This window comes from Molothrus ater, chromosome 7 (genome assembly GCF_012460135.2).
Source record: "Molothrus ater isolate BHLD 08-10-18 breed brown headed cowbird chromosome 7, BPBGC_Mater_1.1, whole genome shotgun sequence".
NCBI lineage: Eukaryota > Metazoa > Chordata > Aves > Passeriformes > Icteridae > Molothrus > Molothrus ater.
This window is the reverse complement of record NC_050484.2, coordinates 31,686,633-31,702,674: the sequence shown is the minus strand read 5'-3', so window position 1 is coordinate 31,702,674 and position 16,042 is coordinate 31,686,633. Positions and strand designations below refer to the sequence as shown.

The following is a 16,042-nucleotide window of genomic DNA, read 5'->3' as shown; positions in this document are numbered from 1 at the left end:
AAGAGCGCTGGCTTCTCTAGCTACCTCTATAGCTAATTTCACTGTCTTTCATTTGTATTCTTATCACTTGAAAAACTGAAGTTCACTATGTTTTTCAGGAAGACTCCCAAATCCATCAAAACTATTAACTGGGATTAATTTTCTTTTAAGGATTAGCCTTCTAGAATTTCAAAATTCCCAATCCTTTGACTCAACCCTCTCATGTTTCTTCTTTACCAGTCTGCACTTTTAGTTTGTTCTGTGTTGTTTAGGCCACTGTCCTCTTATGGCATTGTTAGAGTTGGAATTTAATCTTGGAAAAGAGGGTTGGTGTTTTTAGAACTATGAAGCAGCTCCCAGCACTCTCAACACAGGCAAGAGCAGTGGTGACTGTGTCAGGGTCAGCATTACCCACACACAGCTGTGCTGACCAGGAGGGTGACAGCCAGCTCCTTTCCCACAGTTACTGCTGATTAGTCATAGGAAAAGAACATTGCAATCTTCTAATTAAGAGTAAAGCCTTTTCAAGTCAACTTCAACATAGCATATGTTGTGCTTTTACTTCTAAAAATTTGTTGTGGTTTTACTTCTAAAAATCTTCTGAGCTCTTTGGTTCTGTGCATTCACAGGAAAGGGATTAGATGCTAAATGACAGTGCTTTGGATAATTTCAAGTACTTTTAAAATGTTTCTGTCTTACTTTTGTCTCAAATAATGAAATATAATGGAACACTTGGTATATATGAATTGGAAATCAATTAACAGTTTTCTTTTCAGGTTTCTGGGCAGTAATACATTTAAGGACAGTATGTCTGACAACAAACAAAATAAGAGGAGAAGCAAAAAAGGTAGTCTAACCCAAAACTTATGTGTTGAAAGTGTAAAATGTAGATCTGAAGCTGGAAAAGTACAGTAACAACTTGAAATTTGGCTATTTGTCGAAACTTAGCAACCATTAAAAATACAAAACAAAGTCAGAGTAAGTTTCTACCTTTGTAAAGACCTAAGATTTGGTTTGTTTTTCATATTTTTAAGTGCTCTACTTCTGTAAAGTTTCTGTCAATATTTGTCTTCTATTTCTATTCTCCTGAGATAGGAGCTGTAACTGGCTTTTGTAAGATGTCCTTTGCTTTTGTAGCCCATTGAATTAATAAACTTACCAAAGAAATAAAAAGAATTCAAAATTATACATTAACATATCAAGAAATTACAAAAATTAGTGAAATGTAACTTGCTTTTGTTTCTTTTCCTGATACATCTTTATAATAATGTTTTAATGCCCCAAAATAACTGCATTTGCCACGTGTTAGTGGAATTAATCTGCTTTTATGCAAATATTGATGTATTAATGCAGGTTGTGGAAGTGTTGTTACTTTTCAGAATGCAGACAATATAAAGGAAGAAATATATCAGTCAGACAAAGCTCTAGGAAAAACCAGGTAAGAAGCATCAGTATTTAATTTGCTCTTGGGTGTGCACAAATAGGAACAAAGAAGGTTTGTAGCCCAAATAAGAAAAATATCTCCTAGACATTATTTACAGCTCTATATGTTGTGTAGTGTTTATCTCTTCCCAATATCAATTATTGGCCACTGCTGGAGGCAGGATATTGCAATAGGTGAACAAATTATTTGGTACAATAAAGAAATATGGTATATGCTTATTTGACTTATTAAACCCAGACAATAGTCTTGTACACAGCTTTAAGAATAACTTAGACTGCACGTCTCTACCTTTTTTCAGTCACAGTATTTATCTTTTTCCACATTTTTCATTCTTCAGAAAACAAGTGGCAGAAAACTGAGGCTTGTCTGCACAGCCTCTGTTTTTTCAGGCAGGCCATAGCATATTTTGTTATTAACAAAGGCACATCTGGTCTTCAGAATTCTTCTGACACACTCTCCTGATGACTCATAAAAAGTACACACTGGAAGCAATCAATTCTTGTCGAGAAGAGGAAGGTGAACAGTATGTTTTTAGGTTTCTCTTGTTGCTTGGTTAACACGGTTTGTCATTCAATCTCCCTTGTAGTCAACCTCTGCATTGCAGTCTGCTATTTCCAGAGAGAGTCACAACCCTAGAGATAAATAAAGAAAAGACACTTTGACATTCTGGGGTCTTACAAACCTCTTGGTGACATTAATCACCAGCCATATGATTGTTTGAACTGGCTCCTTCCACTTATTTTTGCTCTGTGTTTTGGTTATTTTTGTTTTGCCTTTTAGCCAAATTGCACCAACATCCCGAGCATGGCCAGACCAACAAGTGGAATGTTTTCCAAGTAAAAATCAGACAGCATTACCCAGGAGACAACACACTTCTTTACCTTTGTCCTCAAAGAAAGAGGACGTGGGATGTGGCTTTGACTTCAGCTTTCTGCTGCAGACCTCATGCCCAGAATCTAACATTTCAACAGTATCTATGGATTTAGATACTTTCCAGATAATAAAAGCACAAATGCAACCAAGTAAGTTCAATTTTAAAAGTGACAAATTTTATATAGAGTTGTATATTGGTTATCATATTGCCTTTATGTCTTTTGCTGTCTTCAGGGAGACTTCAGCTGTGCCAACCCTCTTCTTTAATTCTAAGTTTGTGTGTGCTTGCAGAATGAAGGAGATAAAGAGAAGCAATGACAAATTTCACCATTCCTGCTACTCTGTGTTGTGACACTGAGCCACAAATGTGGAGTGTAATTCTCTGTGCCTGGAGTGATGGCATCTTTCTCCCTCATACTGGCAATATTAATTAGCTACATACTGTGGTTAGCAAACATCTACAATTGAGAAGCATTTCTTTAAATTATTAGTGTCAAAATATTTTAACATTATAGTATTTTATTGTTTTCTATGGAAAATGGAATTGTGAAGTTCAGTATCACAATTAAATTTAAACCTACAACTGCACTGCAGATTTATAGCACAGTCCTTCAACTAGAGACAGATCTTTGAACACTACAATTTGAAATTAATTTATAAATGTGAATTGTAGTCTGTTTAAGAACATCAAATTAAGTTTTCATTTGTTTTGATTTTTAAGGGTTAACTGTAACAATGCTAAAAACCAGGAACAAGAAATCTGAGGTAAGAGAACGTTATGTATAAAATGATCACTGGCAAAAATATTATATCCTTTCAAAATCTTAAAAATACAAATACTGAAGTAGTGTAGGTAGTTTTCTTAGTCTTAGGGTGTTGTGTTTTTTTTTTTTTAAGAATGCAAAATATTTTAAAATTTGTTTTATATATGTGTGTCAGCAAATCTTGAGGTGTATATCAACAAATTATTAGTAAGATGTTACATCAGGGACTTCTGGAGATAAAAGGTTGAAAGTTCAAAAAGATATAAAACCTTTAGAAATATGTATATTAATTACAATGTGCATCTTAATTGTTAAATTAGATGTCTAGTTTTGCCAAAGCCCCCAACACTTCTTTGAAATGGTAATTTAAAATTGAAGTTGAATTCTAAAATAGCCTTGATATTAGATGATTGATGAAATTTACTGAGTTAGCAAATAAAAAATAGTCTTTTAGAATTAAACATACTTTACATAAGATTTTGTGAAAAATGTAAATAGGATTACACAAAATTTTTGTACCTAGAAATAGGCTCACAATTTTACATCTCAGTACTTCACACCACTTTAAATATACTGTATTTAGAAAAAAAGAGAATTTGGCCTTCATGTATATTAATTAATAGCCTTTTGTAGAAAGACTCAACTCATTGAATCAGATGTAAACTTCAGTGAAACCATCACAGAATACAACTGATCACAGGAAAAAAGTGAAGAGAAGTATGAAGTTGGAGCAAGATTCTGACCCAGGATTATAAAAAGGGTTATGGGAAAAAAAAAAAACCCAAACATTTGAAGTGGAGAGAAATATTTAAGAAAAATAATTTAGCTGGCATTGGTGTGATTTAATGCAGCTTTATTTCATGTCTTGGGCTTTCTAGAGGTGTATCCTTTGGGATAAACTGAGCATTCATATTAATGCCATGCATGCTGGACAAAGCCTTCAGAACTGTCAGCTGCAAACCAACACATTGCTTTCCCTGGAATGTTCAAACCTCAGTTTGCCCTTGGAATGCAAACCAAAAATTTCCTGCAGATTGCAAACTGATGTTGAATATAGACATGCAAATGAGCACTCAGAGCGGATGACTGTGTGATTATTTCTAGTGCGTTCATTTGCATAAAAATATTCATTTCCTATAAAGTAAAGAACAGAAATACTATTTTCAGAAAATCATTTTCCCTGTTCATCTGAATAGTCCAAACAAAGTACTCAGTTTCTTTGAACAGTTTCTCTACTCCTTCAAATGTACATGGTACCTTTCAACAAATGTGGTGGGGAGCAGAGAGGAACAGTAAAACACATCCCTGACCCAAGAGACTTCTGTGTCAGCTGCCTTTGGTTTTATCCATTTCACTTCACTGCAAATCCAGTGCAGACTGTGCTGTCTTCCAGTGTACCTAAAACTGTGAGCTACATCTGTGGCCATTTAACATGGATCTACATGTTTAGATTTAATATAATGTACCTTAAAGTCTATGAGTAATTTGTTAGAATTGTTTTCTCCAGAGATGCAATAGCATTCTGTCACAATGGTCTAGTTTTCCTTTTGAAAAATTGCTGACATGAGCTCTGGTTCCATTGAGAACATAATTAATGGTGTCAGCACATGTTGGAGGGTTACATAAACAGATTTTAAATCTCAGCATTAGAGTGGTGCTCTCATTCAGGGAGAGTGCACAGTGAGAGAGGAGCTCTGGCACATGAAGCCACTGCTGCCAGGCTTTGAATTCCTGTAGCAAACATGAAGTGCCACAAGACAGAGTTAATAACTGACAAGAGGATTTGTACATGTGGACAAAACTTACTGGTTCTAAATCATGGACAATGACTTGTGCCTTAAAGCAAAAGATCCCACTTTCTGAACTAAGAAATTCTTAGAAGTAGTTCTGGATCTGAGAAAAATAATGCAAGTAATGTGTGAAAAATAATGCATTATCTCAGGAGTCTGATATTATACTTCATAATAGGTTTAATATAGAAATATATAAAATAATAATAATTTTCTAATTTTTTTCCTAATTCTACTTGGCTCTTAGAGATTAGTTTTTACCTGTATCTGTGGTGTAGCACACTATTAATGTTTCTTTATGGAAATTACAGTTTCATTTGCCACCAGTGACATGTCAGTCTGTAAGAACAATTCATCTTGCTCCTCTAAAGGATGATATTGTCAATGAAAGCAGAAACATCAAAAATATTTTAAATATTATGAACTCTATTCCTCAGCCTATAAAACCAGTTACTAAATTTTATCAGTACCAGTTAGACAACATACTAAACAGTTACAGTGAAAAGTCATCAGAATTGATCATGGCTACAATTTCTGATAAGCTCACTCCAGTGAAGGACCTGTACTACTTCAGCATTAATAACTGTGATAAGTACCTCAACAACATGAAGGAAGAAATCCAAAGCCATTTAAAGTGGAGGGAAGCTGATGTAGCAATTTACACAGAGAAAAAGAACCAGGTGAAATTCCAGTGTTCAGTGGTTTGTGAGAACATCCAAGCCAGGATCTGGGATCAGAGTCATCCCCAGCTGAGCTCAAGTCGTGCTCTGGTGAACTGTGGCATGTTTACAGCCCAGGCAGCATTTCCAGTGTCCAGCAACAGCAACGCCTCCAGAGCTGGCAAGAGGCAAAACAGAGCAGAGAACTGCTGTAGCACTGGTCTGGAAGAAGGAAATGCTGCAGAGATGATGCTGGATTATAAAGCACAGGAAGATGCTGAGAGTGCCAACCTTGTGCTTTACAATCAGGATTTAGATTCTTCCTGTAAACGTGAAGTGATAGAGGCCTACCAAGCCTTGGAAGATAATTCTGTAGTTGCAGTAATTCCCTTGAGAGTAGAAGCTCAAGATCCCTCTGGAAAACAATCAGAAAATCAAGTCTGTCTCTCTGAATCTGAGATAGAAAAAGAAGCCACATCAGAAGCAACTTCAGAGGACCAAAGTGAGCTTGTAGCTGTTGCTGATGTTATGCTCTCTGAACAAGAGCAAGCCAGGGAAGCACACACTGCTGAACAACCTGCCACAAAAAAGAGTGGTGTCTGTACCCTGCCTCCTCATGTTCCTCAGAGCCCCAATGTTCTTGCTCACAAAGAAAATGACAACAATAAACTAAAGATGAATAGAAATAAATATTCATTGAAATCTAAAATAAATAATAAGATAAAAGTATCTGAAGACTTAATTGCTTCTGAAGAGGTTACCACAAAATCAGATGCCAAGAGTCAGATTTTTCCATCTTTGGAACTGACAAAAGTGAAATCTGAGACTTCCATGAAGTGTCAGAAAAAAACCACTCAAGGACACAAAGGCCATGTTGCTCAGAGTGCTCAGAAAATTAAAAAGCAAAGTTCCTGCAGCTGCAAAAATTCAGCTGTCTTAAAGAAACATGTTACTCCCCTTTGTCTGCCACGTGTACCCTCTGCTTCAGATTTTGTAGATCTGAAATACACTGACATGTTCAAAATAATAAATTCAGATGACCAAGGCCCAGGTATTTATGAAATGTTTGGAACTCCTGTTTATTCCCGCATGAGAGACCTCGATCAGCACGAGGGCAGGTTTTATAGAGGTGTTTATTCTGTTCCACCAGGAAGATGCACCTGCAGATCTACCTGCAGATCAGGGGGAGAAAGCAGAGTCAGAAACACTCAAAAGAAAATACATTCCAAGCCAAAGAAGATCACACCTGGTGCTAAACAAAAGCAGAAATGTTTGATCACGAAGGACAGAAGGACCAAGCTGAGTGAGAGCAACACAGAGCAAGATAAGGCAACAATTGACTTAGATTTTCAAACACACACCTTGAGTAGCACAACATTGTTCCATGGAGACATGGATCATCAGCTCACATTTTTAGAAGAGCTTTCACAGTCAACTAAGCAAAATGAATTGTTTGCAAATTCAAGCCTCTCAACTATTAAAGAAGTTTCTTTGGAGCAGTTGTTGTTAGACAGCCAGGATAAATCCAGCCATCAAAGAGCTGCTGCCTCCAGCCAGGATTTCCTTCAGCTCAGTGATCAAGGCTGCAGAGAATGTGTTGCTCCAAGTGGCAGTCTGGTAACAGCAGAGCAGGACATCTGTGTGCCCCAGTGCAGGGGGGGTATGGATGGTGGCAAAGGCTGGGAATCACACCAGGACTCCAAGTCTGTCAGTAAAAGTGAGTTGCCCTTTTCAGATAGACTGGAATGTCAGTCCCCTACAAAAATATTAGATCACAGTTGTGCAAACACACCTCAAAACAGTGGTTTGGCAAATGAATTGACTCAGCCTTCAGTGATTTGGACAAAAAATGCCAAAAGCCTCAGTTCCCAGACAAGTCAAAACATTTCTTCCTGGTCAGATGCTGAGGATGTGACTGATGAGTTGCTTTGTTGTCTGGCCAAAGAATTGCTAATGCTTGAAGAAAAAGACACCAACTCTTCAAGAACAAAAAATACATATTCTAAAACACAAAACACACGGAGTGAAGAAGAGGAGAATATGATGAATGGAGATGAAGCATTAATAAAAAGTGCTCTAGAGAAGGTAAAAGTAATTTCTTCTTGTAACTTGCTAAATAATTTGAGTGATGCTTCACAGTTTGGATGAAAAATGGGAAATATGTGCTTATTAAAGAGATTTATCAAGTCTTTTTTCCTTGGGCCAGCTGCCCACTGATTGTTCCAGTGCTCTGTTGAATATATCTGTGTTAGAGGCTCCATGTCAGGACACAAGCCAGAAGGTACTAAAGCATGACAGGAATAGCTGCCAAAGCTTATATAAATTGACAAATTACAGTGAATAAAGAGAATAGGCTGTTTGAAGACCTTGTATAAAAAGGTTTTGGGCAAGGCAAGAGCTAGAGATCTGGACAGGAATATGAAAAGACACTACAAATAGTCTTGCATATCCAGAAGGGCAATTACCTTGAGTCTCTGAGTGCAACCAGATACTTCTATAGATATGAACCATAGGTATTGGTTTATCAGACAGACTTATCCAGTTTAATTAATGCTTAATCAAAACTTCAAGCTCAGAAGGCTCAGATTTTGGCCCCCAAGTCAGCTGCATGCCTTCACCTACTAAGGTGTTTCTCTACCAGTACTGCTTCTCCTTGGTCCTGTAAGCTCTTTGTCCATATAAATTACAAATTTATAAGGAAATGTCTTTTACTGCATATTGATACCCTCCCCTGGGCTTCTGCAGACACAGGTGCCAATTATAGCTCTGTTCTCACTTCTCCCAGGGAGACCCATAGCTAGAGGGGATAATTATTGCCATCTTTCTGAAGCAGTCTCTTCTTCCTGGGAATTCATGGCCTGTTATTTTCATCAGACTTGTGTTGTGTGTGTTATTTAGAGCATGATGATAGCCATATTCACCCTTCAGCTTAGCAAACTGTGAGACCAAAAAAGAGAGTGTATCCTGCTCTTTTAAGTGCTCTTCTGTCTTGGTGTCAATGGAAGATGTCATGCTGTAACCTTCTGGTCATGCGCTGTTGTGATTTAGACTTGAAATATTTATACAGCTTTACCTAGTGTAGCAATTCTATCAATGACCTGGGCAATTTATATATATATAAAAATCTAGAAAGCATAGTCATGCCAGGAAGAATTACTCCTTGTGAAAAAAGGGGGGGCCAAATGAAGCCTGTCTTTTCCTCTCTGCTTTCTCCCCACACTGACCATCATCTTTCAAGCAGAGTTACAGTAAAGCCTTTTTGGCTTCAAATGAAGAAAAGGGCCTTCTAAACTTTGATGAATCTCCTAAATTACCAAGAAGCAGTTTAGCTGCCAAAGATCCTATCACATGGACAAGAGGAGAAGTCCTTGGAAAGGGAGCCTATGGCACGGTAAGTTAATGTCTGAATATGCTGAGATGTGTTGGTCATCGTTGAGCTACACCTTGTCTTAAAAATAGCTGTTCAACAAATGGGTTAAATGTTTTGGATTATACAGTGAGATATGAAACATGACAAGCACAAAGCTTTTATGTAAAGTAAGTAAATGCACAAGTTTTGTCTCGTGTCTTGTTTTGATAAGTGCTGGTTTCACTGTAGGTGTACTGTGGTCTGACAAGCCAGGGACAGTTGATAGCTGTAAAACAGGTGGTTTTGGATACATCAGATCAACTCACTACAGAAAAGGAGTATCAGAAGTTCCATGAGGAAGTTGATCTTTTGAAGACATTGAAGCATGTAAATATTGTAACTTATTTAGGAACTTGCCTGGAAGACAACATTTTAAGCATATTCATGGAGTTTGTTCCCGGTGGCTCCATCTCCAGTATTCTGAATCGCTTCGGCCCCTTGCCAGAAGTTGTCCTGTGTAAATACACCAAGCAAATTCTACAAGGGGTTGCATATTTGCACGACAACTGTGTGGTGCACAGAGACATCAAAGGCAACAACGTGATGCTCATGCCCACCGGGGTGATCAAGCTGATTGACTTTGGCTGTGCCAGGCGCCTGGCCTGGGCCAGCCTGAGCGGCACCCGGGGCGAGCTGCTGCGCTCTGTGCACGGCACTCCCTACTGGATGGCTCCAGAGGTCATCAGTGACTCTGGCTACGGCAGGAAGTCTGACATCTGGAGCGTGGGCTGCACAGTGTTCGAGATGGCAACAGGCAAACCCCCTCTGGCTTCCATGGACAGGGTGGCAGCCATGTTCTACATCGGGGCCCACCGGGGGCTGATGCCGGCCCTGCCCGATCGCTTCTCCAGCGCTGCCGTGGAGTTTGTGCACGCCTGCTTGACCAGGTAGGGAACCTCTGAACTGGAGAATGGAAGGGAAAACACGGGGAGTTTGTGTTCTGGAGATGGCTCATGGGAGCTCAGGTTGTGGTACATAAGACTTTATTGTAAATGCATAGGCTTTTCAGCATTTCAGGAAAGCCTTTTATCCATATCTATATCCGTATCTATATCTAATACTTATATAAAAGAGCTTTACTCTTTATACTGGTATAAAAAAGCCTTCACAGATTCTCTTTTTGCAGGTCTTATAATTTACTTTCCCTGTAATTTTCATGAATAAACATGGCACTGTTGAGTTTTGGACAAAATGTTTGATAAATTTCTTTGCTGTGCTTTGCTGTTCCAGTATTGTTTGAGTTTGGTCTATGTCAGACAAGTTGTTTTAAGGACAGTATTCTAAATGGAAGTGGAATGGAATTAAGAGAGAATTTTTAAGAGTCTTGTTTTAAAATATGTTAAGTGATACCCAGCAATTAGAGTTCGGGTTCTGGCCAAGCTCTAGCTCTACTTGGATGGAGTGATTGACAATCAACCCAGATGTCTTCTGCATCAAAAAGTATTCAAGCCCTTTTGGCTTGAAGTCTAAGTCTAAATTAAGTCTAAATGGACTTAATTCTTGTCTTCTGCAGTGGAAAAATCTATTATCACTGCCAGTCCAGGAAACACATACTTATTTCAAACATAATACTTATTAGAAACACAAAGTTCTCTCTGTAAAACCCCAAACCATTAGCATTCACACATTATAAGAATTATTTTTGTGGTGTTTGTTTTGTTTTAAACAAAGCCATGGGCTTCTTAAAATGTATGACATTGATTGGAGATGACAGAACAACCTGACTGACAGAGGCTCAAACAGATAATTATCACCTTTCTTAAATACATTGTTCATGCACCTGAAATAGCCAAATCAGCAGAATTATTCAAAGATTTGAAAGGATTTTAGGGGAATAAGGAATGATTTCATTAATAATAAAATATTTTAGTTTTTTAATTCATAAATTCCAACAGTCTTTTCCCTTCAAGCCTCCCTTCCTTTCTATCAACTTTCCCTAAAAACCCCTAAAAATTAGTCATGAATGGATAAATAATAATAATAATAATGACTAATTTTGCAATTAGGTTTTTACAGGTTTTTGAATTAGATTTTACATCACAGGCATAGATATTCATTTTATATACTGATTTGTGAAACCTTCAATGCAGAGATCAACATGAGCGGCCTTCTGCTCTGCAGTTGCTGGACCATCCCTTTGTGAAAGGAGGACAGTGAATTTTTCAAAACTCTTGCCAAAGGAGCATGAATTTTCCATGGAAAAGATTTTCACTTGTGGAAAAAAGACCAGAAGGAACTGGATTTTAACATGACAGCAGAAATACTGGAGAGCAGTCGTGTTCAAGGAGTCTGTTATTAGGCAGCAGTGGTTAAAGAGTACCTGTTCTGCAATGCCTGTCCTTCACTGTGAACACAAGGCCACGTTGTGTTGTATTTGGAGAGACTTAAAAGGAAAATAAAGTCACCATCACTGGCATGCAACAGGCCAGGTAAGCTGGAATGTCTGTAAAATCCTGTGGAACAAGCTATGGGCAGAGAGCTCTGCACCTTGGAGATGAGTAATGAGTGTGAGGAGCCTCAGACCATCTACTGGCATGAAACGTACTGAGGCTTTTATTCAGTCAGGTGGGCCCTTCTGTTTTACTGGATGGGCACTTCCATTTTTAGCTGGTGAATGAGGTTTTTAGGTACATAGATCAGCCCTGTGTTCCTGTGGCCCTGAAACTCCACAGGATACTGTGGTGCTAATTGCAAGAGATAATGATCTGAGCCATGGGACTGCCTGTTTTAAATAAACAGTGCATTTTAGGGGCACTTTCAGGTCCCAGAAGGTTGAGGTTGGAAGGGGCTCTGGAGATGTTCTGGTCCAACCCCGTGCTCAGAGCAGGGCTGACTGAAGCAGGTTGCTCAGCCCTTGTCCCATTGACTTTGACTATGGATGGAGACTCCTCAGCCACTCCAGGCAACATGCTCCAGTCTTTAACCCCCTCATGGTAAAAGTGATTTTATGTTTGAGGACTGTCTTATAGGTCAAGTTGTCCTGTTGCCCCTTGTCCTGTCACTGCTAGAGTCTGGCTCTGTCTTCCTCTACTCTCTGAAAACCTGAAGTGTTTCTCTGACCACTGCAGTGAGCACTGTCTGTGACTGGGTGACAGAACAGAGCCCCTCTGCACTCCAGTGGTCTTTACACTAAGTAGAACTAGCTACTACTAACTGCACAAAATTAAATAAAATCTAAAAAGCATTGTTAAGTACTAATAAAGCAAAAAAAAGCAGGTGTTAGTATTTATAATGTCCTTTTGTTGATAAGGCTTCTTCCTATCAAAATGGGGTAAATCTTTAGCCTTTGTGAGCAGCCAGGCTCCAGGAAGAGAGGCAGTAAAACTCAGCCCTACAACTGTTCAGAGCTGAGCTCTCAAGAATCCAGGACACTGACCTCAGTGTCAGCTCTGATGGAATGTGAACATTATAAAAGCAACTTTCCTCGGAGTGCTAAACATCTTAGTTACTTAAATAGCTTGCAAACTTTATTTTATCCCAGTAGTCAGTCAATCTCCTGACTTCAGAAAGTCAAGTCTAAACTTTATAAAAGCAAAGAGAAATCAGTACTTCTAGCAAAATTCTTTATTAATAGTTCTGTGGGTATAATGTCACATAACAATGACAGAACATTATGCCAGTATAAGAGAAATCCTAACATCACAGTAATCTTCAAAGTTCAAGCAGTTAACAGTCCTTTTTTGAGGAATATTGATTGGTGCTCATGCCAGACATCCATGGCAACGTCATGTTAAAGTATCTTCACGTTAAAGTACCTTGCAGAATAAAGGCAGGAGCCTGGGCACGTGAGCTCTAGTGGGATGTACGTAATTCCATGATGTGTACTAATTCTTCTCAGATTAAGGTAGAGTCTTCAACAAAGCTGCAAAGTAAATATGAGGGTTTATTTAGCATGAAATGAAACTGAGATGAGTCATAAGCAAGTAAAGAATGGGAATGCTCTAGAATATATAATTAATCAAAAAAAGTCAGCATTACAAACCCCCCTTCTTATGCACAGCTTACAAGCAAAACCAACATCTCTTGTTAGAGTTCTCCAATATTAAGGTTACCAGTTATTTGCAATTTATCATGTTTAATCCAGTTAATTACACTAAACATAGTCATTAGAGGTTTGTAAAACTTGAACCTGAGGTTTTAATCAAAATGTGAAAGCACATTTTTGCTTTTGCTTAACCAGACTTCAAGAATGAGGTGTCAGTTTAAGCCAGCACTTGCAACAAAGGTATTTCAGTTTAATCAGAGTTCTGCTTGCAGCAGAGCTCAGGGCCCAGCACAGCTAAACCAAGCTCTGTGTTAATCTGGGGAGCCTTGGGGTGCTTGGCTGAGCTGGTCTGGTGGAGCAGCCTACAAACAAGTCTAATTTTGCATATTTCTTACTTGAGGAGATCAGAGATTTCCACACCAAAATCCAGGTGCCTAATTCCAGGTATCCAGTGTAACAAGGGGAAAGAGTGTGAAATCCTGAAAACCGTTTTTTTCCCATGAGACTACTCAGTGAGCATGGTCACACTTTGCTTCATGATTTATAGCGTTGGAGCAGGGTTTAAAGGCTGGTTTAAAGGCTACACCTTCCTTTCTGAAAGCAGTAAGGACCCATGACAGTGCATACAGCCCGCCAAGGCCTTGCTGTGACTGCATGTTTCAAGGTTTGGAGCTAAACCCTCAGCAGCTGAAGCCACAGCCCTGTCCCGGTGTGAGCGCAGGGGTAGCCGGCGTTTCTGTGGCACCGTAACGGGAGCCGTGGCTACGCCGCAGAAGGGCGGGGCCACACGCAGGCCGACCCAGCTGAGACACGGCTCTGAGCTACCACCAGCAGCAGGGTGTCAACGTTTGCATCTGAACATGCACTCGTCTGCCTCTCTTTCCAAGGAAGCAGAGCCTGGTCCCCGAAAACACAAGAGTCTCTTGAGATTATTTGGGTTCAAATTTAGTGCTGGTCCACAAAGCTCAGTGGGAGCCCATGCAATTTCTACACCTCTGCTACCAAAGCTCTGGTTCTTGCACACAGGCAAAGAACCAGAGTTGTCCCACGGAAGGGCCTCCAGGACACACTCCAGTGCCTTCCCCCTCCTATTTCTCCCTTCCCACAGGGACCTGCACCACGGGACAGCTAAGGAATTTTAGAGGTTTGTACAAAACCACAATGTCTGAACTACAGCAACACCAACGTTGTTGTTACAAGTGCAGGAGTAGAGGGGAGTCAAAACCAAGCACTGAGTATCACGGTTATCAATTTAGTTTGGATTTGTTAGATCCACTTCAGAAGCCAGAGAAAGTCACTCCCAGTAGCAGTGGGAGAGAAGACTCCTGGCTCTAATTATCTCTTTAAGGTGTAAGGAGTTAAGCCTTTTAGAGAAAGGAGGAACGAACTAGCTCGTTCAGTCTGACATAACCTCCAAGCTCAAGACATAAATTTTTAGAACTCATTATGCTTATGTGCATTTACATAAAATTAAAGAAAGCAAACAAAGTCTTTGTCCACTTGCCCTCAAACAAGGATGGGGAACCCTTCCACATAAGGTTTAAGAATGCATGGCATAGCACTGCCACCCACCCCCTCACTGCTAAAAAGAGAAATAATACTGAAAACCCCTCCACTATTACTACCATGCACAGGCTCTGCCTCCGAGGTACAGAGGAGCAGCTTAAGGTAGCACAAAATGTCTAGAATTTGCTCTTCAGGTACCAAATACCTGATCAATGTAATGGAAATAAAGGAAAAAAGTAAGACTTCAGACTTTCCAGCATTCCATTATTTGAGTGATTTGATGACAACTAGCAATGCTTTGCCAATAACTGAAAGGGGATCTTAGTGTTTACTAATGAAGTTGGAAAAATTAAACATAGGAAAATGGGATCATTGCTGCACAGTAGAGGTGAGGTAGGGAATTTTATTGAAAATACTTTTTTTTTTTACAAGTTCTTAGAAATAAACTTTTCTAATCTCACACAAACAGCTGTACCTCAAAAATTCAACTAAGCTATTATGAAACATTTATATTTACAGTTAGTCAAAAGAATATACAGAACTGCCATGTTATGCAAATAGCCAAGTACCAGCTCACAGTGAGATACATCACCCCAGTATTCCCACCATCAGGAAGATTCAACATACCAAAGAATCTCACTATTCTACAAACCTCATTGCACAAAGAGGGAAGATTTTTAATAGTGTTGTAGCAAGGTCTCCACTACAGCATCATTTTACAAATTACATAATTCATGTACTCAAAATGTTAACAAAAAATCTGTAATAAGTGATGAACAAAGTAATAGTGTTGACTATGAGCCTTTTATTGCATTTATTCAGTCATTCACGTGAGGCCGATGCCGATCCCAATAGTTTGCATTCATTTCCAACACCTCAGCCAGGCTGCAATTCACACCATTCACTAATTTACAGTGGGTTTCAGTCAGCAAAAACTAGTGGCACCTGATTGCATCCCCTCTCCCTCCCTCTCAGTCCTAGGATCACCACATGGAATTCAGACACAAACACACAGACAGTTTTACCTATTTACAATTACATTGAAAGCCAAACCCCATGAGTTTTATGGACATCCTGTACAGAGAAACCAAAACCCACTATTTGGATCTCAATGTAACATAGCAACACTTTGTCCACCACATTTCACAACTTCCCAGAATCAAAACAGGTAATAGTTTTTTTTGTAACAGCACCATAGGAGGAAGGCCTATGCTCTTTTCCAAGGTATATTAGACAGGCACTAGTTACCATCCAGACATTTTAACTCCAGGTTGTGACAGCAACTGCTATATTTACAGTACAATATATTGCTTATCCAGAGTGGCTGTATAAGATGCATTTCCTGGCACAATTATTTAAACAGACACAAAAAGAAAGTACTGTAGTGCTTCAAAGACAAAGACAGTTTCCTGCTATTTCATGAGTCTGCCCAGGCTCTAGTTTAGGACAGTTTATAATGCAGATTACATTGGTTACAAATCAGACCCAAGAGTAGCACAGAGATGGAAAGGAAAGTGACTATAAAAGGATAGAAAATATTCAACAATGCAGAAGTTTGTAACAAGAAGTTACATCCCGAATGTAGAAAAATAACCAATTCAGGAGGGATAAGACAGCTTTGGATTTTGTACAC

At 39.1% G+C, this 16,042-nt stretch overlaps 2 protein-coding genes across 4 annotated transcripts in view; one reads left to right on the top strand and one right to left on the bottom strand.

The window, feature by feature from the left end:
- The first annotated feature begins 620 nt into the window (after positions 1-620).
- Positions 621-11,358, top strand: MAP3K19 (mitogen-activated protein kinase kinase kinase 19). Of its 2 annotated transcripts, none has more exons than XM_036386322.1 (8): positions 621-826; positions 1,333-1,417; positions 2,204-2,445; positions 3,018-3,061; positions 5,162-7,594; positions 8,751-8,900; positions 9,108-9,805; positions 11,009-11,358. In XM_036386322.1, the coding sequence occupies exons 1-8, from the start codon at positions 703-705 to the stop codon at positions 11,073-11,075; spliced, it is 3,843 nt and encodes a 1,280-aa protein (XP_036242215.1). In that variant the 5' UTR covers positions 621-702; the 3' UTR covers positions 11,076-11,358. The 2 variants fall into 2 exon arrangements, with proteins under 2 accessions (XP_036242215.1, XP_036242214.1); XM_036386321.1 differs by having other exon boundaries at positions 8,748-8,900.
- A 1,109-nt stretch (positions 11,359-12,467) lies between these two features.
- The window catches only part of CCNT2 (cyclin T2), a 25,826-nt gene continuing 22,251 nt past the window's right edge, over positions 12,468-16,042 (bottom strand). For both annotated transcript variants that reach the window (XM_036386323.2, XM_036386325.2), the window contains exon 10: positions 12,468-12,780. Coding sequence is in view for 1 of the 2 variants with exons in the window: in XM_036386325.2 (XP_036242218.2) it covers positions 12,758-12,780 (23 nt within the window). In the remaining variant the exon portion in view is untranslated. The remainder of the gene's footprint in view (positions 12,781-16,042) is intronic.